Source organism: Glandiceps talaboti, chromosome 3 (genome assembly GCF_964340395.1).
Source record: "Glandiceps talaboti chromosome 3, keGlaTala1.1, whole genome shotgun sequence".
In the NCBI taxonomy this organism is placed as follows: Eukaryota; Metazoa; Hemichordata; class Enteropneusta; family Spengelidae; genus Glandiceps; species Glandiceps talaboti.
The window spans coordinates 55739-82559 of NC_135551.1; the positions used below are offsets into that span (position 1 = coordinate 55739).

Genomic DNA, 26821 nt, shown 5'->3' on the forward strand with positions numbered 1-26821 from the left:
CATAGTCACCATTTTATAACAAAAATCTACTGTTATGAAAAATTGCACAAAATCTCAGAAAAAAATGACTGGGAAATGCACACAAGAAAAAGAAAAAAAGAGGATTTTGAGGTTGGCTATAAGTAATTCCAGTGTCTTACAGCTGTAACCCTGGAAAATTTTAATGAAGAATGAAATAAACTAGGGATCTAAAATAATTTTGAGGCAATTTGAATTTCAATTTTCTAACAAATTTACAAAGTCAACAACATTCAACTTGTTCTAGTTGTGGTAGATATATATAGGGAAGAAATGTAGAAATGTCGCCATCTTAGTTTCCGTACGGCGACAATCTCAAGTACCCGGAAGAGAGTCATTCTCAGCCATACGTTACAGTGGTAACACTCGTTCATGTTCGGTTACCTTTCACAAAGAAAACACAACGAAATGGTTGAAATGATCTTTTTTTAATTTCTTTTCATCACAACAACAAAATCTGCGTGATCAAAAGTGTTGTAAACTAAACCAGAAAGAATTATCGGACTGGCTAAACTTCCCGATGAACTGGAAGGTCCTACTACTTCCAAGTAAGCCTCGATAGTACTATAGTACGTGAGAAAATCGTCTCAAACTAGCGATACAACTTTCAAAATATAACTTGACATGTCTTCATTTGTTAGAGTTATACAATTCAAGACGGGTTTTCACTCGAAAACAACAATTCTGTGAATAATGACAGTGACACTCTGAACGCAGCAATTTCTCGGACGATGTTACCACTGTAACGTATGGCTGACAACGACTTGCTTCCGGGTTAGTCCCTCGTGCATACGGGTGGATTGTCGGCGATTAATACATACATGTACATCGTCTGATATTTTAATTCACAGTGTTTTTTGTGACCGGCGCCTGTCAGCAGACTCTGCCATTTTTTTCATCATTCCATTGTATTTAAACCTTGTACTTGACATTTCGCAATATTTATAATTCTCAACAAAATACCTCAACATGCCTCACTTCGCTCGTACTCAAAGCAGCCCCGCACGTAGTCCTGCTTGCATACGGAGGAATTCGGGACTCGATTCTGACAATTGTCCCTCCCCCTCCGGTGTTTAGAGTCAAGTCAGTAATACAGACTCGTGCACCCGAGGACTACCCCGCGCGGTATGATCACTGACACTGATGACATGATGAGAGAGAACCTTTTCGGATTTACATGTAAAACGGGGAAAGATACGCAAAACATAATGCAAAGTCTGAAGCCAAATTAAAGTTGTAATTATTTTAATTATTTTTACTTGCCAAATATTTGCATTTTGGAAAGGCAAGACACGTTCATGTCGCGCGTTTAACTTTACATGTGAACTGTCGGCCATATTTAAACTTCAACCGCATGCCTGGCATGCCCTTCCTTACGCAAGTTGTCTGAATTCTGGTTCACTGTAATTCCAAATTGCACGACAATATAGAATTAACCACAAGTTACATGTTATCTGAAAACATCACACTTTTATAGTGGGTCTGAAGTGTGATTTTAGTGAGTACTAAGAACGTCCTGTGTTGACACTCAAGATACTTGCTGTGGAAAATCGCTCGGTCGAATGAGGTCACCTTCAGCTTCTGGTCGAATCAGGATAGAGTATGCAAATGAGGATGTTGCGGATTGGCTGATAATGTAGAAGGGTGCAGAATTGGATTTGAAGTTTACAACCCTGTTTCGAACAAACGCTTGTCATTTGGGCGCCCAATGCGTAGAATTATGACTATAGCACATATTACATTGCTTGTTTGACGTCAATAGTGTCTTTTGAAAAGTGGCAGTTTACTTAAAGTCTCGTCGACTGATTTCCAATATGGCGTCGGTCATTATGCTCATTAACATATTCATTTTTTTTCAAATTACAAAAAAAAAATCATAAAAAATAAAAATGAGGATGTGCTGACTTGAAATTAACAAATCTGAGTAAGCTACCCCCTGCGCATCAACACGCCAGATATCAAAGCAATCTAATAAGAGGTTTTCAAGGAGTTGATGAAAATGACATTTTATGAAAAAAAATCATAAAAAATTGAAAATGGCACAGATCAACTTGGCATGAACAAATCTGAATAGCCTCCCCCCAGGGAACATGCACACCAAATATCGAAGAATTCCGACTGTCACTTATGGAGTAGATAGTAAAAATATAAAAGTTTGACGGACACCTATGATTCACTCTACTCTCTATACCTCAATACCCACCTATACCTAAAGCTACGCTTTCAGCTTTCGCTGACAGCGGAGCTAATCATAAATACTGACATGTTTACATTCTACAACCATAAATACTGACATGTTTACATTCTACAATCATACATACTGACATGTTTACATTATACAATCATAAATACTGACATGTTTACATTCTACAACCATAAATACTGACATGTTTACATTCTACAACCATAAATACTGACATGTTTACATTCTACAATCATAAATACTGACATGTTTACATTCTACAACCATAAATACTGACATGTTTACATTCTACAACCATAAATACTGACATGTTTACATTCTACAATCATAAATACTGACATGTTTACATTCTACAACCATAAATACTGACATGTTTACATTCTACAACCAATAATACTGACATGTTTATATTCTACAACCATAAATACTGACATGTTTACATTCTACAACCATAAATACTGACATGTTTACATTATACAATCATAAATACTGACATGTTTACATTCTACAACCAATAATACTGACATGTTTACATTCTACAACCATAAATACTGACATGTTTACATTATACAATCATAAATACTCACATGTTTACATTCTACAACCATAAATACTGACATGTTTACATTCTACAACCATAAATACTGACATGTTTACATTCTACAACCATAAATACTGACATGTTTACATTCTACAACCATAAATACTGAAATATTGACGTGTTTACATTCTACAATCATAAATACTGACATGTTTACATTCTACAACCATAAATACTGACATGTTTACATTCTACAACCAATAATACTGAAATATTGACGTGTTTACATTCTACAACCATAAATACTGACATGTTTACATTCTACAACCATAAATACTGACATGTTTACATTCTACAACCATAAATACTGACATGTTTACATTCTACAATCATAAATACTGACATGTTTACATTCAACAACAATAAATACTGACATGTTTACATTCTACAACCATAAACACTGACATGTTTACATTCTACAACCATAAACACTGACATGTTTACATTCTACAACCATAAATACTGACATGTTTACATTCTACAACCATAAATACTGACATGTTTACATTCTACAACCATAAATACTGACATGTTTACATTCTACAACCAATAATACTGACATGTTTACATTCTACAACCATAAATACTGATATGTTTACATTCTACAATCATAAACACTGACATGTTTACATTCTACAACCATAATTACTGACATGTTTACATTCTACAACCATAAATACTGACATGTTTACATTTTACAACCAATAATACTGATATGTTTACATTCTTTACCATAAATACTGACATGTTTACATTCTACAACCATAAACACTGACATGTTTACATTCTACAACCATAAACACTGACATGTTTACATTCTACAACCATAAATACTGACATGTTTACATTCTACAACCATAAACACTGACATGTTTACATTCTACAACCATAAATACTGACATGTTTACATTCAACAAGTCATTGAGAATGATATAGTCCCCGCTATGATTGGGTTTTAAGGAAATATCACTACTCTGATCACGCAACAACACTTGTGAACCTAAATCAAACAGACTTAGATATGTTGTGTCTGCTTGTTGGACATGGAACATGCCTACAACAATAAAGGATGGGTCGGGTATGGGGAATCGTATCACGAAGAAAATGGATATGCACATGTATGTTATAGAACACTGTCCTAATACCAACTTTGAATGAGATCTGTTCAAGCATGTCTGAGTTATGGCTTTGGACATGGAAAATTCACAAACAAAATGGCTGCTAGGCAGCCATATTGGATCGTATCATGACAACAAATGAATATGCACATGTATGTCATAGAACACTGTCCTAATACCAACTTTGAATGAGATCTGTTCAAGCAGGTCTGAGTTATGGCTTTGGACATAGAAAAATCGCAAACAAAATGGCTGCCAGGCGGCCATATTGGATCGTATCACAACAACAATGAATATGCACATGTATGTCATAGAACACTGTCCTAATAGCAACTTTCAATGAGATCTGTTCAAGCATGTCTGAGTTATGGCTTTGGACATGGAAAATTCACAAACAAAATGGCTGCTAGGCAGCCATATTGGATCGTATCATGACAACAATGAATATACACATGTATGTCATAGAACACTGTCCTAATGCCAACTTTGAATGAGATCTGTTAAAGCATGTCTTAGTTATGGCTTTAGACAGGGAAAATTTGCAAACAAAATGGCTGCTAGGCGGCCATATTGGATCGTATCATGAAACAAATTGACGTGCATATGTATGCCATTGTATGTTGCCCCTGTACCAAGTTTGAAACAAGCGACCTATCGGTCAGAATAGCTCCGCTGTTTTTTTTTTAATTTAATTTTTTATTTTGGTGACATGTAGAAGTGGTTCAGGTCTTCAGCTCTTCGAGTCACTATGCAGTTTTGTTTTAGCGATGCAATAAAGTGGTTAGTGGTTTCATATGATGTCTCACTATAAAACACATTTTACACAGAAGTTGGTAATGTATTGTACTTTTATACCATAGTCACCATTTTATAACAAAAATCTACTGTTATGAAAAATTGCACAAAATCTCAGAAAAAAATGACTGGGAAATGCACACAAGAAAAAGAAAAAAAGAGGATTTTGAGGTTGGCTATAAGTAATTCCAGTGTCTTACAGCTGTAACCCTGGAAAATTTTAATGAAGAATGAAATAAACTAGGGATCTAAAATAATTTTGAGGCAATTTGAATTTCAATTTTCTAACAAATTTACAAAGTCAACAACATTCAACTTGTTCTAGTTGTGGTAGATATATATAGGGAAGAAATGTAGAAATGTCGCCATCTTAGTTTCCGTACGGCGACAATCTCAAGTACCCGGAAGAGAGTCATTCTCAGCCATACGTTACAGTGGTAACACTCGTTCATGTTCGGTTACCTTTCACAAAGAAAACACAACGAAATGGTTGAAATGATCTTTTTTTAATTTCTTTTCATCACAACAACAAAATCTGCGTGATCAAAAGTGTTGTAAACTAAACCAGAAAGAATTATCGGACTGGCTAAACTTCCCGATGAACTGGAAGGTCCTACTACTTCCAAGTAAGCCTCGATAGTACTATAGTACGTGAGAAAATCGTCTCAAACTAGCGATACAACTTTCAAAATATAACTTGACATGTCTTCATTTGTTAGAGTTATACAATTCAAGACGGGTTTTCACTCGAAAACAACAATTCTGTGAATAATGACAGTGACACTCTGAACGCAGCAATTTCTCGGACGATGTTACCACTGTAACGTATGGCTGACAACGACTTGCTTCCGGGTTAGTCCCTCGTGCATACGGGTGGATTGTCGGCGATTAATACATACATGTACATCGTCTGATATTTTAATTCACAGTGTTTTTTGTGACCGGCGCCTGTCAGCAGACTCTGCCATTTTTTTCATCATTCCATTGTATTTAAACCTTGTACTTGACATTTCGCAATATTTATAATTCTCAACAAAATACCTCAACATGCCTCACTTCGCTCGTACTCAAAGCAGCCCCGCACGTAGTCCTGCTTGCATACGGAGGAATTCGGGACTCGATTCTGACAATTGTCCCTCCCCCTCCGGTGTTTAGAGTCAAGTCAGTAATACAGACTCGTGCACCCGAGGACTACCCCGCGCGGTATGATCACTGACACTGATGACATGATGAGAGAGAACCTTTTCGGATTTACATGTAAAACGGGGAAAGATACGCAAAACATAATGCAAAGTCTGAAGCCAAATTAAAGTTGTAATTATTTTAATTATTTTTACTTGCCAAATATTTGCATTTTGGAAAGGCAAGACACGTTCATGTCGCGCGTTTAACTTTACATGTGAACTGTCGGCCATATTTAAACTTCAACCGCATGCCTGGCATGCCCTTCCTTACGCAAGTTGTCTGAATTCTGGTTCACTGTAATTCCAAATTGCACGACAATATAGAATTAACCACAAGTTACATGTTATCTGAAAACATCACACTTTTATAGTGGGTCTGAAGTGTGATTTTAGTGAGTACTAAGAACGTCCTGTGTTGACACTCAAGATACTTGCTGTGGAAAATCGCTCGGTCGAATGAGGTCACCTTCAGCTTCTGGTCGAATCAGGATAGAGTATGCAAATGAGGATGTTGCGGATTGGCTGATAATGTAGAAGGGTGCAGAATTGGATTTGAAGTTTACAACCCTGTTTCGAACAAACGCTTGTCATTTGGGCGCCCAATGCGTAGAATTATGACTATAGCACATATTACATTGCTTGTTTGACGTCAATAGTGTCTTTTGAAAAGTGGCAGTTTACTTAAAGTCTCGTCGACTGATTTCCAATATGGCGTCGGTCATTATGCTCATTAACATATTCATTTTTTTTTCAAATTACAAAAAAAAAATCATAAAAAATAAAAATGAGGATGTGCTGACTTGAAATTAACAAATCTGAGTAAGCTACCCCCTGCGCATCAACACGCCAGATATCAAAGCAATCTAATAAGAGGTTTTCAAGGAGTTGATGAAAATGACATTTTATGAAAAAAAATCATAAAAAATTGAAAATGGCACAGATCAACTTGGCATGAACAAATCTGAATAGCCTCCCCCCAGGGAACATGCACACCAAATATCGAAGAATTCCGACTGTCACTTATGGAGTAGATAGTAAAAATATAAAAGTTTGACGGACACCTATGATTCACTCTACTCTCTATACCTCAATACCCACCTATACCTAAAGCTACGCTTTCAGCTTTCGCTGACAGCGGAGCTAAAAAATTGGTCCAGGCATCTCCAAGAAACGGCTGCGGACGAACGGACGGATGGACGGACGGACAGATGGACGCATGGACGCACGGACAGACGGAACCCAATCCATAAGTCCCCGTCCCGGATTTCGTCTGGCGGGGACTAATAATACTGACATGTTTACATTCTACAACCAATAATACTGACATGTTTACATTCTACAATCATAAACACTGACATGTTTACATTCTACAACCATAAATACTGACATGTTTACATTCTACAACCATAAATACTGACATGTTTACATTCTACAATCATAAATACTGACATGTTTACATTCTACAACCATAAATACTGACATGTTTACATTCTACAACCATAAATACTGACATGTTTACATTCTACAACCATAAATACTGACATGTTTACATTCTATAACCATAAATACTGACATGTTTACATTCTACAACCATAAATACTGACATGTTTACATTATACAACCAATAATACTGACATGTTTACATTCTACAACCATAAATATTGACATGTTTACATTCTACAACCAATAATACTGACATGTTTACATTCTACAACCATAAATACTGACATGTTTACATTCTACAACCAATAATACTGACATGTTTACATTCTACAACCATAAATATTGACATGTTTACATTCTACAACCAATAATACTGACATGTTTACATTCTACAACCATAAACACTGACATGTTTACATTCTACAACCATAAATATTGACATGTTTACATTCTACAAACATAAATACTGACATGTTTACATTCAACAACCATAAACACTGACATGTTTACATTCTACAACCAATAATACTGACATGTTTACATTCTACAACCAATAATACTGACATGTTTACATTCTACAATCATAAATACTGACATGTTTACATTCTACAACCATAATTACTGACATGTTTACATTCTACAACCATAAATACTGACATGTTTACATTTTACAACCATAAACACTGATATGTTTACATTCTACAACCATAAATACTCACATGTTTACATTCAACAACAATAAATACTGACATGTTTACATTCAACAACCATAATTACTGACATGTTTACATTCTACAACCATAAATACTGACATGTTTACATTCTAAAACCATAAATACTGACATGTTTACATTCTACAACCAATAATACTGACATGTTTACATTCTACAACCATAAATATTGACATGTTTACATTCTACAAACATAAATACTGACATGTTTACATTCTACAATCATAAACACTGACATGTTTACATTCTACAACCATAAATACTGACATGTTTACATTCTACAACCATAAATATTGACATGTTTACATTCTACAACCATAAATACTGACATGTTTACATTCTACAACCATAAATATTGACATGTTTACATTCTACAACCATAAATACTGACATGTTCAAGACATTCCAAGATATAAATATTTATTTTGATATATGTGTATATTTAAGCCATTGACTTATTGTATGTTGGATGAAATGCTTTTAGAAGGATACGTAAATATCTTCCTTGCTGTCCAGCTGATAGAGTCCAAAATGATTCAAATAGGAAACTAAGACTGGCCCCTTTCAGATATAATACTTTGGAATCAGGAGGGTCAAGCTGTAAAAGAGAAATAAACACATTGCCACAACTAGGGTTGTATTTGAGGCAAAGTATGTTATGACTAAATGCTTAGTTCAAACACAGACAATTAAGAACACAGATTGGTAATGGGTATTGTTCAAGGTGTTAATCTGGGGATTAACAGCTCAATCCTTGCTTGGGTATGCTTTAAGGGTCTCTAGCACTTTCAATTTTACACCGAAAGCTACCGAAGTCCCTCTTTGGATACTATCGGTGTTTTGTTGTTTAAACAGCACTGTGTCATTGCTAAGGGTCAAAGGTCCGATAGCGTTATTTTCAACCGGAAGCCGACAATTTCTGCGGAAACAGCTTGAAAATCGAGCGAGATTGAGCTGAGTTATTGCCTTGTAAAACTTGCTTGTTTGGGACGGTCAAAATTATGAATATATAATGAACATATTTGATTTAAAAATGCAGAAATATGGAATTTGTTACACACTGTATGACAAATTCTGATGATAGGGCAAGTTGTGTTCTATGGCTCTATAGTAAGTTACACTCTGGGATACCCACTGGGATTTTTGTTAGAAAAGTACATACTTTATTCAATAGTCATAACATATCCAATGTTTACATGAGGGTCTATGCATTCATCACCCATGTCAAATTGAACACACAAGCTGTTTACGTGTTCCCAATCAATTTACCGGAGCAGAGTTCCCACCGACCCCACAGCGGTACAAGTGTGGCCATGATCAAAGTGAAACTGTACAACGGAAAAGTTACAAAATGCTTTGAAAATGATGTTTTACCTAAGAAGGCAAGCTAGCTTCACATAATAAAATATCTTCAGTATGATTGTAATTTTTCTTGGAAAACAATGCGTCGTCTTATTGTATGTTTTGCTTTCCAACATGGTACTGAGAGTTGATTGTTTTTATTTTGATTCATAAAATGCATGTACCCCTGTCGCAAGATGCAACACTAACGTTTGTTGCAATAGTATCTACTGTGACCTGGAAAATTACCTGCATAATGCCAAACACATGTTTAAATGTATATAGTGTCGGTCGACAACACGAGACGGTATGTGTTTACATGTCAACGATATTTGATCTGAGTCGGCTTCAAGTTCAAATTCGCATGAGAGTTCAAGTGCCGATATTGCAAGTCATCTATTACATTTATGATTCTGTCAGTAGGATAGCAAACTTTCCCATTGAAATATCACGTAGTATCGTGTGGTCTGTTGATTTATGCGAGACTATATTGCATTTGGGCAGATTCACACTTTGGAAGGTTATTTCCATGACAATAGAGTAATGTTTACCTGAGGCTATGATCGAACAATGGGAGAAGATTTGTTATGAATCTGTCTATACTTGTCTGTCATTCAAATGTGTGTCATGGTCTCACTCTCTCAGGCTACCCTTGAGATCACGGTACATGAGGAAAAGTGTTTTCTATCAAGAATACTGTACTGGTAAGGGCTAAATTTAAAGTTTTTCTGACAGTGAATTCAAAATATTTGACAATATTAATGGACTTTTGTAACTCAGAGTTGGAAATTTGGTGAAGTATAAAGTTATGCATACATTAAAGCTTTTGCTAAGGTATACTTAGTTACAAGGTAAAGATTTGGGAATGCTAACAACAGAGAGGGGTGAAATCAGGTAAAATCTAAATAGTTTTGAAAGTTCCACATTGAGATTGGGTGGTGGCAACCTCACTAATAACTTTGGTACTCGGGTTGTTTTTACCACCCAGCCTGTACTTCCTACCCATGATGGAAATGCACTGCCAAGTTATCAATCTAACCCACTGTTCTGAATGCAATTAATTGTAATTCATAGTGTGATTGTTGAAAGTGCGATAAAGTAGCATCCCTGTAAGTGCATTTCATTTCATACTGAAAACTATAATTAAACATTAATAAATAAATATTGCCAATGATGTTGACATTCACCATACAGTTTACAGATATAAGTTTTTGACCAACATTTTACATTGTTATACCTAATTTGCATATCACTAATGGGATCATCATGTCATGAACTATTCTTAATATAACCACCATTGAGAATGCTTCCATCAAATTTCAACCCAAATTATTTTGGAATTATAGATTTTTGACCAAAAAACACATTTTTAGCTCTAATTTGCATATCATTCATAGGATCATTATGTTATGAACAAAACTTAATCTAAACACCACTAGGAATGTTTCAATCAAATTTCAGACCGATCTGATTTGTAATTTTTGAATTTAATTTTGTTGACCAAAAATGACATATTTTTAATACCCAAATCATACATCGGTGGTATCATTTTGATTTGAACAATTTCCCAACTAGACACAAAAGGTGATATACCTACCAACTAGTTAGCATTTGCAAGCAAAAGCAATGTTTCAGAGGGCAGGTGTCATGTTACATTACATGTTTTTGTGGGATTGACGCCAGGGCGCAGCCTCACCCAAACACTGTAATAATTAGTACATATAAATTACCGAGTGACAGCATTACAAACATACATGTAACTTGTCTAACATTGTCCCTAGCATAATACGCATTACGCCACCAAGCATAAAAACATACACGTAACTTATCTAACATTGTCCCTAGCATGATACGCATTACGCCACCAAGCATTACAAACATTACATTATCGGTATATACTGATCACATTACCATCCAAGTACCCTGCCTGTAAAACAATGGCTACCAAGACATTTTCTTTGCAAAAATTAAAGCAATGTGTTTTACTGTTTCTGTCCCTTTGGCATGTACTGAGATATTTGGGAACTTTTTCCTTTAAAAAAATAATCTTGTCCTATTGCTCAAGTGTTTTTTTAAGTACTAGGCATATGATCATTTTTTAATTGATAGCAACATGTCTTTAGATATTCAAATTTTGAAAATATTTTGTCATTATTTTAAAACTATTTCTCTATTTTTGAGGATACATGGACTTGGAGGCTCTTAGTTTTTTATCTGAAGACAAAAACCTCTCTGTTACACCTAAAAGAAAATTATTGCCATTACTTCATTAATAGACTACATATAACTGTTGTTATATGATCAGCTGTCCAACTGATTCTTTAATTTCTGTTCAATAGTGTATTATTTCCTTGATGTATTGCAGTTGAATGTCTCCTTAATTACAGTTTCAAATAATGAAAACTGACAACTTGGACAGAATGACATTGAATAACACTATAAAATGCAGTCTTGTATCTTGTTCTTGTTTGATTTAGTTGAATATACTGTTAAGAGAAAGTAAAGGTATAACTCAAACAAGCCAAGCCACATTCTCAAGTCACAGAATATTATATCCAGTGGTATATTGGTATTGATATTTACATAGTGCATGCAGTTTATCTGTGTAGTGTCTTTTTTTTGATGATTTTTGTAAAACCCTTTAATAAGTGTGTTCATTTACATTTTTGACTTTCATGTGGTAGCTCTCCTTCCAGATTTTGTGTACAAGAAAATGTCATTTTCACCACCATCACTGTTGTTATCATCATCATCATCATCATCATCATCATCATCAGAACCAATCTCGCCTTGAACTATCTGTATCATCATTCTCACTGTCACTATCACTGTCTTCAAATGACACATCACTCTCACTATCTTTACATTGATAATAATGGCATCTTACAGCTTCAACTTTATCTTTCTTGCACATTCCAGCTATGTAATTTCATATTTGCAAAGGTACTTGTTAAGTTCTTTCACTTTTAATTTGGCAATGCCCCCATTTTTCACAAGCTCAACCCAGTCATAATTATCAAATGTTTTTTTTTCAGCAAACTGCTGCCTTTCCTCTAATCTTTTCCTTTCCCTCATTGAAGCAAGTGTTTTCTGTTGTTTTAAATGAATGATGCCTGCCTTTATTCAGCAAGTTTTTTAACATTTTTATTTGACACTGACTCCTTATTGAACAATTACTTTAGTTGTGCACGAGGTTGAAAATCATCTGGTGGTCTTTCACTTCCATTATCTCTGTGTTGAGAAAACAGGTGGATGGACTTGTTTTTGTGGATCTGGCATGGGTCGTTGGATTCTTGACATGATAGGTCCAGTCCATTCACCTGCATGGGTCGTTGGATTCTTGACATGATAGGTCCAGTCCATCCACCTGCATGGGTCATGGGATTCTTGACATGATAGTCCAGTCCATCCACCTGCATGGGTCATGGGATTCTTGACATGATAGTCCAGTCCATCCACCTGCATGGGTCATGGGATTCTTGACATGATAGTCCAGTCCATCCACCTGCATGGGTCATGGGATTCTTGACATGATAGTCCAGTCCATCCACCTGCATGGGTCATGGGATTCTTGACATGATAGTCCAGTCCATCCACCTGCATGGGTCATGGGATTCTTGACATGATAGGTCCAGTCCATCCACCTGCATGGGTCATGGGATTCTTGACATGATAGTCCAGTCCATCTACCTGCATGGGTCATGGGATTCTTGACATGATAGGTCCAGTCCATCCACCTGCATGGGTCATGGCCGGGATTCTTGACATGATAGGTCCAGTCCATCTACCTGCGTGGGTCGTTGGATTCTTGACATGATAGGTCCAGTCCATCCACCTGCATGGGTCATGGGATTCTTGACATGATAGGTCCAGTCCATCCACCTGCATGGGTCATGGGATTCTTGACATCATAGGTCCAGTCCATCCACCTGCATTGGTCATGGGATTCTTGACATGATAGGTCCAGTCCATCCACCTGCATGGGTCATGGGATTCTTGACATGATAGGTCCAGTCCACCCACCTGCATTGGTCATGGGATTCTTGACATCATAGGTCCAGTCCATCCACCTGCATTGGTCATGGGATTCTTGACATGATAGGTCCAGTCCATCCACCTGCATGGGTCATGGGATTCTTGACATGATAGGTCCAGTCCATCCACCTGCATGGGTCATGGGATTCTTGACATGATAGTCCAGTCCATCTACCTGCATGGATCATGGGATTCTTGACATGATAGGTCCAGTCCATCCACCTGCATGGGTCATGGGATTCTTGACATGATAGTCCAGTCCATCTACCTGCATGGGTCATGGGATTCTTGACATGATAGTCCAGTCCATCTACCTGCATGGGTCATGGGATTCTTGATATGATAGGCCCAGTCCATCCACCTGCATGGGTCATGGGATTCTTGACATGATAGGTCCAGTCCATCCACCTGCATGGGTCATGGGATTCTTGATATGATAGGCCCAGTCCATCTACCTGCATGGGTCATGGGATTCTTGACATGATAGGTCCAGTCCATCCACCTGCATGGATCATGGGATTCTTGACATGATAGTCCAGTCCATCCACCTGCATGGGTCATGGGATTCTTGACATGATAGGTCCAGTCCATCCACCTGCATGGGTCATGGGATTCTTGACATGATAGGTCCAGTCCATCCACCTGCATGGGTCATGGGAATGGGATTCTTGACATGATAGGTCCAGTCCATCCACCTGCATGGGTCATTGGATTCTTGACATGATAGGTCCAGTCCATCCACCTGCATGGGTCATGGGAATGGGATTCTTGACATGATAGGTCCAGTCCATCCACCTGCATGGGTCATGGGAATTGGATTCTTGACATGATAGGTCCAGTCCATCCACCTGCATGGGTCATGGGATTCTTGACATGATAGGTCCAGTCCATCCACCTGCATGGGTCATGGGATTCTTGACATGATAGGTCTTGTCCATCCACCTGTGCATGACTGACAAAGTGACATTCTACTTAGGCAGTAGGCTGAGATATGCTGTTTTTTGTAAACGTCTGAGATTTGTTTTTAATATATAAAATGTTGCATCCATATTTGTCTTCTATGATATGTACTAAAATCAGTTTACATAAAATAGTTAGATATCACTTAGGAACAATGGAAGGATGGTCATATAAAACCAAATATTTTCAGTAAAGTGGAAAGGGAAACTTGAAACATACAATACTGTATAGCATATCAGAATACCACATTAGTAAAAGCTGTGTGATGGAAAGAGTTGATGAGTATGACATATATTCCTTGTGTTGTGATAGAGCATGTAATCATTGGAATCGGAGGACTTTTGCTCTTAAAGGCCCGTATCGACTATAAAAGGAGGATTACAGTAGGGACGCTCATTTATGCAAAGCCTCTTGTACGCCTAACATCGCCTGGGTGCGCCAAGAAAACTGTCAAAATCACGGCTATTTCCAGAGCATTTACTCTAAATGTATCCCAAAATGAATTATAAATATGTAGAAGAGGTGCCTGTTTGAATTGTTTTGTAAATTATGATGATCTGGGAGCAAAATTTGATGTATGTTGTCATATGGTATGTGGCGAAATGTTAGGTTAGAAGCGTCCAAACAGCTGTCACTCAAATACTGTGTAAACGTTTGCGTAACTCCCTGGGGGGTTGGTAGTATCTCGATAATCAATTCGCTAGATTATTTACCTCTACCTACCATAATAACATAACGGTAATGATCAAATCAGAAGTACGGTCCGGCGACAAGGCAAAAGTATACAGTGGTAGAAATGTGACTATTTTGTGTTTGTGTGTGTGTGTGTGTGTGTGTGATTGTCTTTCTGTTTGGGTTTTATTTTTTGGTAATGGGAGTACCATTTACACATACAGTAGAAAACCAATTAGAAAGGTGTTTTGATCTCAAATTCGAATAAAATTGCTAACAAATGACAACACCGACATACGCAAAACATGAACGTGTAGTTTAGGTAAGGTACACTCTTTTTGGAGGATGTGGTGGCCCTGAAAAGGGCCGTTTGGTTTGTGGCTTTTCAGCCGTTCGGTTAGACCGAGCTTACGCCCAGCTATGACCTCTGTACGGCACACCGGGTAAATTTGGATAAAGAGACCGTACCTGCGAAGTGACGCATGTAGGCATCACTTCCCTACAACTGATGGCAACATCATCAGCCTGCATTAGTTGCTGCTTCCTATGTAAGTAGCGTGGATCGTTCCACGCATTTCTTCGGTCGAGCATATTCCAATACTTTCGGTAGAGCCGATGGCGAACCAAAACATTTTTGTCACAAGGTTCCTGGCCCATACCAAGCCAGTCTTGTCGGTATGTTGTGACACACGGGTAGCAAAGGCAGTGCGGACATTCGTTTTGATGCAAAGCAATGTCGTTGTTTTGATCTTGCAGATCGTCCCCGATACCACTGTCATTGATGGCCGAGGCCTCGTCACCGATATCGATACCACTGTCGTTGCTGGCCGAGACCTCGTCAGTTGACTCAACAACGCCAGTGTTGTCAAGGTCGGGTGACTCGGAATCAATAACCAGTTCCCATCCGGAGTTTGCAAAGAGAGCCTTGATAGCGTCCCTTTGAACTTCATTGACGGCAATCAGTATCTTGCTGCTCATCTTGATGACAAACTGGAACTGACGTTGCAACTGAGTAAAACGACAGTTTCGAAAAAAAGTGGCAATCGGTTTTGAATTTTTATATATTTTACGTGGTTTTGGCATTTGCATTGAAGGCTGAAAATCGGTACACCCTGTTACACATACCGAGCGTGCCAAATCACACAATAAATTCAAACTCCCCCGAAATAATAACGAACCTGTAAATCTTTTTTTTTAAAGAAGTAAATTTTGGGGTTTTTTCCGCCCATTATCTGCGTATTATTTTGAATTGATTACATGTAACAAAGCATTCTTTTTCACCATGTCGTTGGAAGTGGCAGTATGTCGATCATCTCAATCTAAACTGAGCATGACGTCAACCCGACTTTCCGTGTTATGATACACATAGTACATGCTGCATCAACAGAAAATAATGTAACGCGTCTGGACAAAAATATACAAGGAAAGAAGGCAGAATACTATTCAAAATGGTGCCGAAACAGATTTTTTGGATCATGAGTTTCAATTGCAAAAGTCGTGTAGCTGTAAGTGCAATTGTCTTCGGCTCCACCCTGCCACGTACGTACATCCCCGGCGTACAGCACACCCCGTTATATTCATACGCTGTCGTCCAAGCTCCATATTTTGATTCACTGTACAGTGGTAAAGTTATAAAATTGGCCCGTTCAACCCTTTCGGGACATTGCAATGAACGATAAACAAAACAGCGATTTACTTCAGACAGTTCCTTTGCCATCGCTAGTGCATTGTTGTGTGATACGTCAACACAGCTGTCTCCCCGGTACATTTGTATTCCGATCTTTGAACAAACATACAAAAGGTTCTTTTTCGTGAAATTCATTCTTTTATTTATAAAACTATATGTGTTACATAATTATGACACATTACAATGAAACAAAATTACCACCTCTGTCGAGTCAAAAGTGTTATATGCAGTAGACAACTGCCATCCATTGTCTATGGTATAATACGCACACTGCACAGTCGCTGTATACTGTGTCGGCCGAACTTTCAAGCTCAATGTGTATATGGCCGTTTCGTTGCGAGCCTGTACATAATACAGTTCGAGTATCACAACGACTAGCAACGCAGTGAAATGATTCCGATGTCCGTTGTTACTATAAATGATTTTGGTTCAGGCAGAAACAGTGTCTGTCATAATAGGATTAGTAAATGTTTGATCGTTGTCATTGATATGTGGACACGGTGACGTGAGTGTTAATCCGCTCAGATAAGACGCTGTGTACTGGGTGGAGTAGTCCCTAATGCGGTGATCTGGGATTGAAATACGGGCCTTTAATGCATTTTGACATAGTTGTTGAAACTGATTTTTGCACATAGCTGAGGAAATGGCTAATTTACAGTAATTCTGGTCCTGGATGTGTTCAACTTTAAAGCTGCTTTCTACACATTTAAGATACTGGTATTTTTTTGGACCAAAAACAACAAATGCCATTCAACTCTTACATTGATTTATTATTTCACAGATGCAATTAGAAGGATTTTAAAATCAGACTATTCTTTGTTACATGTAATTTCTTAACAACTTTGGTGTTTTTTTTTTGTTACCGTTGAAAAAGGCTGACCAACTACTAAATGGTTAATATTTGTATGTATGAGGAGTCATGCAGTCAATTTATTTTTCAGGTTATCTCCATAGTACTTATATCACCATGGCATGTCAGTTTATCACCATGATAGTAATTTAGTATCACCAATGTGTCATTTTATCACCATAGTAACTTAGTATATCACCATAACCTGTTAGTTTATCAATGTATGTACCTGTAAATTATGTTGTGACGTTATCCATCTTCCACCAACTGCTAAACTCATGATCAATTCATGTTTATTTGGTACAAACATTTCTTTTTGACAGAATTTCTTCACTGGGCTTCCTGTCACACTATCTTCTTCCTCATTTGGATACATGCTGACTACAGGTATACCAAGAACATAGTAAAAATGGAATTAGTTTATTGTAATAGCATGCCAATGTATATAGTGACATAGACAAAATATGAATATCGTAACTCTGTATGTTTATTGCAACAATTGATGACGCCATGTGTTGGCTGCCTATCGAACACTCCGTAACCTATTGCTTACTACGCTTTTACTGAGAGGTGACTTTCAATGATGTCAGTAAATGTTTGTGAATATCCTTGGACTGTGGCAAAGCTTAGTCATTATTGGAGTGTCATATTTGGTGAGAAATCGATCAAATTGTTCATACAGTGGAAGACGAATGAATATGGTGGATTCTGCTGTACATGATCCATTTACGACCTAAACATCATCGCACGGACTGCCATCTTTTGTGCCGTCAAAATACAATGTAAATGTGTCGAATATGCATTCCCCCAAACTTCTAGACCGTAGGTAAGATGAGACTGAATAAGGGATGAATACAAGAGAATCAAAGTGTCTATTGGTAAAAAATGTCTTAGTTTGAATAGCATACCACACATCGTCTTGATTTTGATGTGGACATGTGCTAGTCCACTTTAAATGTTTATCAATAAGGAGACCAACAAAAGGGACAACATTTACTTCACTAATAGTGTCCCTTCTCATTAGAATAGAACCCTTAACATCTACTTGTCTCTGTTTGCCCCTAAAAATAATATAATTTGATTTCGTTTTGTTGATTGTCATTTTATTGACATCACACCATTGCAGCACCATGTTTAGGTGGTTGGTAGCAATGTCAAGATCAATTGAGTGGTTTGCTGGGTAAGTATGAAATAGATTTGAGTCATCAGCAAACAGTCGAAAATTGAAAAATGAACTAGAATTTGGAAGGTCATTTATGTATAGTAAGAAAAGTGTGGGGCCAAGGACAGAACCCTGGGGAACCCCACAATTAATAAATTAATTTTGTGACGTAATCCCACCAAGACTTATGAATTGAGATCTTTGGGATAAGTAACTTTTGATCCATTGCAAAATAATACCTCTAAATCCATAGTGTTCTAGCTTATCTAATAATATCTTATGATCAATTGAACCAAATGCTTTGCTGAAATCAATGAATATACCAAGAGTGGGGTTACCTTGATCCATTTGTTCTAAAATATGATTTATCAAGTTAATCATTGACAATTTAGTACTGTGTTTCTTCCTAAATCCGTATTGATGTTTGAATAGTATGCTATATTTATCGAAAAAAATAGTAAATTGGTTGTTGACTATTTTTTCCAAAATCTTACTAAAAAGAGGTAGAATAGATATTGGTCGATAATTTCTGGGATTACAATTTTCACCCTTTTTGAAGATAGGCGTGACCTTTGCGATTTTCAAAGCAGAAGGAAATATGCCAGTAGAAAATGACAAATTAAAGATATGTGTAAGTGGGTGTGCTATAATATCTGCAGAATCAATTAATAGCTGAGGGGGCAAATTGTCCCAACCACATGCTTTTTTGGGATCTAGGGTTTTCAGAAGATTACATACTTCAAGTTCCGTTGTCGGTTTGAGGAAAAACGTATGCTGCAGAGGTTGACCGAAAAATTGCCTAAAATCAATATCTGTCTTCGGAATAGTCTCAGCCAACTGTCTACCTACATTGACAAAGTGTTCATTAATAAATCCCTTTACTATTTCACCCTGGTCTGTTACGAGGTGGCTGTTGCCATTAACATTCAACTGCACATTTTCTGGGAATATAGAAACACTATGTTGTTTACCAATTAAATTATTTATGACATTCAACGTTTTTCTGGGGTTATTTTTGTTAAAGGTTAACAAATCTACAAAATACTTCTTTTTTGCACTCCTCAGTACACTTGTAAGCAGATTACGGTAAGATTTATATTTTGCTACAGCACTAGCTTCATGTTGACTTGCAATGACTTTAGAATGTAATTTATGTTTTATATTTATCAATTTTTTTATTGCTTTTGTAATCCATGGACTACTTTTCCTCTTTGGTTTGAGGGTTCTTAGACGAAGGGGGGGGGGGGGGCATGATTATTGCATATATCAGTAAATATATCTGTGAATAAATTGAAAGCAGAATCCGTATCAGAGGCATTGTATACAGGTTGCCAAGACACGTTTTGCAGATCACTTATAAAATGATCATACTTATAAGATTTAAAATTTCTTGTAAGGACGGGTCTGGTGTTTGGCGAATCAATGTCGAAGTTTTCAAAAATAGCAAAAGTAGGAAAATGGTCCGATATGTCAGTTTGAATAGTTCCGGCATGAATTCTATCCGTGCTAATATTTGTATATATGTGATCAATAACAGTTGATGTATTGCAAGTAACGCGAGTAGGGACTGAGATAATCTGCTCAAGGTGTAAACACTGCAATATGGAAATTAGTTGGTTACTCTGATTATCCCTACTACAATAATTTATATTAAAATCACCCATCAGAATGCATTGTTTTTTATCGACTTTGACTTTATGGAGTGTGTTAAGTAGAGAATTCGTAAATTCAGGAATATTAGTATTGGGTTTTCGATAAATAACCCCAACAATAATTCTTTGTTTCTTGGCGAGTAATTCTAACCATAAACAATCAGAGTGAACTACGGAATAATCTAAGATTCGATATTTGATGGACGTGTGAATATATGCACCTGCACCGCCGCCTCTACCAGAATTTCTACAGTTCAGTTCCAATGAATAGTTATGTAAATTAGCAAGGTGTTGGTTGTCCAGGTGCCATACTTCAGATAAACCAATGATTTAAAAATTTTGTTTGATACAATCCTCGTAAAACATTTTCAAATTATCGAAGTTTTTCCTAAGTGATCTAATATTAATATGTGAGATTGAGAATGATTTGTTGTATTTAGTGGCAAATTTACTGGTAAACTCTGACGGTGATAGAGTGTAGTTTTCAATATTGAAAGCATGAATGTCTTCTTCGTATTCAGTGTCCATTATTTGTCATTGTTTAGTTAGCAAGCTAATTTATCACACAACAGATCCTACTGAATTTTTCTGATGTCATCTTCAACCCTGATAATAACTGGGTCGTCACTTTGGTCTTTTCTTACATATATTCTACCATTCTTTGTCCACATATACTTGTACTGTGATTGCTTTCTGGCCTTGTTAACCATAGAAAGTAGATCCGGCGACGCTTTACATAGATTTTCGTTGATGAAGATGTAGTTGGCTTGGTTAAACCCAATGTCTTTGGTTGTGATGTTTTTTAGTTTGCGATGATTCTCGTAGATGACATTTCTCTGTTTTCGTGATGTGAATCGTACAATTATAGGTCTAGGTCTTGGACGGCTATCATGGTGTGAAGTCTTTATGGTTCCAAGACGGTGAGAAATATCGATATCAGATTCACTAATGGAAAAATGTACTTTCTGTAAAGTCGACAAGACGATTTTATCTGTATTCTCATTTCCACTTTGTGACTCGGGTATACCACAGATTTCGAGGTTTACTCACCTGTGGTATTGGTCAAGGTCAGAAACCTCACTTTTTAGTTCCCTCAATTCCTTACGTAACACGTTATTGTCTTGCGATAATTCAGCATTTGACTTACGTAGTTTTTCCAGTGTTTGTTTCATTTCTTCAAACTCCAGACTGATATACTCCATGGACTGCACCATGTCTGTTTGCTTCCTTTTAACATCTGATAAGTCACTTGCAATTGAAGTTAATTGCTTCTGGATAGGTTGCAGAAGGACCCGGAGTTTGTCAACTGATTTGTCACTAATGCATGTGGCGTCCATTTTGACGTTGTCGTCACAGCCGAATCTTTCTAGGTTACATTTTTCACACAACATGAGGTCGCCCTGGCACGTCCTCACCTTTTTCCTGGTACCACAATCATCACACTTCATGTTGAGAAGGAACAGGATACAGCATTTTCAAAGATACTTGTAAAAGTATGAAATATACTATTGAGACACGGAGCACGAGACGAGCCCAACCTGCTGACACGTTATTTCCACTGCATGCACTGAGAACACCTGCAAGAATTCCAAGTTGCCTATTTCACAAACTAATGAAAACTGGTATCCTTAGACGATACACAGGTACAAGAGCTGGCAGAAAACAGAGAGATAGACCATGGGATGTGAACAATGGGGTGAGATTTAAAAACTTACTCTATCCCGATGTCAAAACTGTTCAACCAAAAGGGACTTTGAATACTGTCAAGTTGGCAGCAGTTAATGTAAGGTCAATTAAAAGCAAGTGCCAGATTTTCAGAGACCATCTTGTACAGGAAAACATTGACTTTTGTGTAATAACAGAGACATGGTTGAAAGATAACGACACAGCCGTCAAATCAGCCTGTGTTCCACCTATGTATAGTATAAAAGACCATCCGCGACAAAACAGAACTGGCGGAGGACTTGCTGTTGTTTATCGTCAGGATTTGTTTAAAGTTCACAAGATCCAAGCTGGAGTCAGAATCGATCTTTTGAATATGCAGAATGGCAAGTTACCCATAAAGAAGGAAAAATCAAACTGATCACAATATATAGACCTCCATACTCCAAGGTACACACCATCAATACTAACGTCTTTCTGGAAGAATTCAAACACATCATAATATGTGGCGATTTTAACATTCATGTTAACAATACACAAGATCAGTTTGCTCCTAAGTTCAATGACCTGATTATAACAAGGGATGATGGCAGGCTTGGTATCTTTCCACCCATTAGCGATTATTGTTTTGTTACAACGAATCCTGGCACGATCAGTCGACACATTGAGGTAAAGTTGGTCAAATTCCGACCTTACCGAAAGATGGATAAATTGGCATTCAGACATGACATTTTAGCATCGCAGCTATGTGATTAAGACTTTCTGTCTAGTCAGCATTTAGACACTTTGGTTTCCACTAACAACTCTGTACTGAGAGAACTGTTAGATAAACATGCTCCTGTGAAAACGTGGCGGATAACTGAAAGACCACAACTACCATGGATTCTGGTCTGGAATCTGGTGTACCACAAGGTTCCGTGCTCGGTCCCTTACTTTTCTGCATATACATCTCACCACTTGGACAGCTTATTCGTCAACATAATCTGAATTTCCACCTATACGCAGATGACAATCAGTTGTCCTTATCATTTTTACCGTTAGACACCTCACCTTCAGTCGACATCATGGAATCAGCAGTTCATGACATCAAATCCTGGATGACCCGAAATAAATTAAAACTGAACGATGACAAAACAGAAGTGCTGCTGATAAGATCTAAGTTCAGCCACCTGCCATGTCCAATCAACCAAATCTTAATTGGCTATAGTAACATCCAATTAACAGATTCAGCTAGGAATATAGGAGTCATCTTTGATTGTCATCATACATACAGAAAACATATATCTGCAACCTGTCGCTCCATCTACTTTCATCTCCGCAAAATCGGTCACATTCATCACTCTCTCAGTAAACGCACTTGTCAGCAACTGATTCAACTCGACTATGGCAATGCACTTCTTTAGGGACTACCATATGAACACATCAAACCACTACAACAAGCACAGAACACAGCTGCCAGATCATCACACTGGTAAAGAAATGTCAACATATTACACCAATTCTAAAGGAACTGCATTGGTTGCCTGTACAATACAGAATTGATTGCAAAGTTCTCCTGACCACCTATAAAGTATTGCATGGTCTTTCACCACCTTACAGACACTATCCATAAGAAGCCTATTCTCCGCACACTTCATCGGACAAATACTTATTGTTTGAACCCAATTACAGATGTAATTCATTCGGTGGCTGTGCTTTCCCATGTGCCACACCACGTCTTTGGAACAAATTGCCACTGGAGGTTCGACAGACACCCACAGTCAATGCCTTCAGGAAGAACCTTAAAACATACTTGTTCGCGAAAATTTTCAATATTTAACTGTACAGTGCCTCTGAACTCTACTTCGTATTGGATACAGGTGCTCTATAAATTTTTTGATTGATTGATTGATTTTGATTGTAGCATTTTAGTAGTTTTATCATGTCTTTTATGTATGTTTATCTCACGAGTTTAACTTAGGCCAGAAAAAACAAGTCATTGAGAATGACATAGTCCCCACTATGATTGGGTTTTAAGGAACTGGCAGTTTATGTTGTCATTTTCTTGATCACTACTCTGATCAGGCAACAGTTAACACTTGTGAACCTAAATCAAACAGACTTAGATATGTTGTGTCTGCTCGTTGGACATGGAACATGCCTACTCATGTTGTGTCTCCTCGTTGGGCATGGGACATGCCTACTCTTCAAGATGACATGATGGAATAAACCATTCAACAATAAAGGATGGGTCGGGTACGGGGGGGGGGGGGACCTGTTCAAGCATGAGTTATGGCTGAGTTATGGCTTTACAACATGAAAATTGCACAAACAAAATGGCTGCCAGGCAGCCATATTGGATCACATCACGAAGAAAACGGATATGCACATGTATGTCACTCATAGAACACTGTCCTAATACCAACTTTGAATGAGATCTGTTCAAGTATGTCTGAGTTATGGCTTTGGACATGGACAATTCGCAAACAAAATGGCTGCCAGGCAGCCATATTGGATTGTATCGTGACGAAAATGGATATGCATATGTATGTCATAGAACACTGTCCTAATACCAACTTTGAATGAGATCTGTTCAAGCATGTCTGAGTTATGGCTTTAGACATGGAAAATTTGCAAACAAAATGGCTGCCAGGCAGCCATATTGGATTGTATCACGACGAAAATGGATATGCACATGTATGTCATAGAACACTGTGCTAATGCCAACTTTGAATGAGATCTGTTCAAGCATGTCTGAGTTATGGCTTTAGACAGGGAAAATTTGCAAACAAAATGGCTGCTAGGCAGCCATATTGGATCATATCATGAAACAAATTGACGTGTATATGTATGCCATTGTATGTTGCCACTGTACCAAGTTTGAAAAAAATCGGTCCAGGCATCTCCAAGAAACGGCTCTGGATGGACAGAAGGATGGACGGATGGACGGAACTCAATCCATAAGTCCCCGTCCCAGACTTCGTCTGGCGGGGACTAATAAAAAAGCTGTTCAATGGGCAACCTAACCTATCACATTGGGCAGGTACGTTGGTTTTTTAAAATTTTAATTTTTTTTTTTTTTGATGTTGGACAAGGATGATGGACACTGATGTAAAAACAAGCCATATATAATGATAGCAAAACATTTCAAGTTGAGTTTATATAGTACTTATTCAGTAATGTTGCTCTTGCAATTTCTGTGTATGGCAATCAATTTCCATCAGTTTTGCTGTTAGGAAATGTACACAATTTACAGTTAAGCAAATTTTGTAGCTCCTCACCCCCGCCTGTCAAAAAATGTTAAGATCTGTCAAATGAAACTCAAGAATTATTTTAGCCACCTTTTTGTCACCTACACTACAGTGAAGATATAAAATTATATGGTACAATGATGCATTAAAATAGCTGTGATAACCAACTACTGTAATGATAACAGTCCAAACGAGATTACTCCACGAAGGATGTGGATTTCACATACATACAAAGATGTCTCTTACTTAGCTCTAACCTATACAGGGAGGTACTCTGCCATCAGCCACCCTCAATCTTGTTTTGGGAGAAAGACAATTATCACCATGATTGCTAATGATTGGGATGAGACACCTCCAAAAATGAAAACGTTTTTGAAGATAAGACAGTGTAGGAGGCCATTTAGAGGCATAAAATATCAAACCATGGACATAATTTAAAGTCTTACAATGCTTAAATACGGTATTTATAAAATACCAGAATTGAGACAATTATACTATGCAGTACATATTATCTGGCTATGAAGTGTATTTTGTTGTGGCAAAGTGGAAAGATATTTTGTGGATGTGCACTTGGTAAATGACTTCTCTTGAAGTTTAATTTGGTTTCAAAAAATCACGAACAAAGAGCAAAACATTTCAAGACTTTCAGACAATCAGAATTTTGATGGCCCAATGACTGTTCAGCCCATTTCCCATGGTCGTAAAGTTTTGCTCATTCCCTAGTGCACGTTGGATATCCAACAGCTCAATTTACTCTTGCATGCATCATCAGAGCCAACTAAACCACTGTCTAAGATGTTATATAATTTGTAATTGACTCAAATGTACATGGTCACATGTATTATTCAGAAAATGTAAAGAAATTTCCATAATTTTGAAACAAAGTGCATTTTACAGCCATGCAAAGCCCGCATGAGGATATATTGCCCATCACCAAAAAAAAAAAAAAAAATTAAATGCCAAAAATATGAGTAGGTTGAACACCTTTTTAATTTTTCTGGCTTTATATATACTTAATTTTTTATCATTTCCCAATGCTTTTAATTTTTAATTGTTATTGTTCAGCGCTTTTGAATATTTGTTTTATAATAGAAAGGGCGCTATAGAAAATGTTAAATGTTAAAATGTTAAAAATACTATGAGTAATACAATTATATCATTACACTTGTGGCAGATAGAGGAAATGCTGTGATTTGAGTTTTGTTGACAGCATTTTACCCATAGACTGCCTGTCGATAGAGAAATTTAAGCCTTGAATTTTTTTTCTTAATTATATTTTGAACAATTTGGAGCCCTGATAGACTCTGATCAAGATCGAGCCCAAGGTATTTGACAGATTTGCTGGCATAAATATCACGTTGATTACAAGTTATTCTAAATTCAGAAACCTTATGCAATTTGTATTTCGTACTGAATAGGATGAATTCTGTTTTCCCTAGATGGAGTGAAATCTTATCGTCAATCAGCCATTTGTTAC

The 26821-nt window shown here is 37.2% G+C and overlaps 1 protein-coding gene across 3 annotated transcripts in view; it reads right to left on the reverse strand.

The window, feature by feature from the left end:
• LOC144432511 (quinone oxidoreductase-like protein 1) overlaps window positions 1–26821 on the reverse strand; it is a 163598-nt gene that overhangs the window by 23246 nt on the left and 113531 nt on the right. For all 3 annotated transcript variants that reach the window (XR_013480725.1, XM_078120733.1, XM_078120732.1), the window contains exons 8-9: window positions 17868–18019; window positions 8586–8691 (exon numbers count right to left, since the gene is read on the reverse strand). Coding sequence is in view for 2 of the 3 variants with exons in the window: in XM_078120733.1 (XP_077976859.1) it covers window positions 8586–8691; window positions 17868–18019 (258 nt within the window). In the remaining variant the exon portion in view is untranslated. The remainder of the gene's footprint in view (window positions 1–8585; window positions 8692–17867; window positions 18020–26821) is intronic.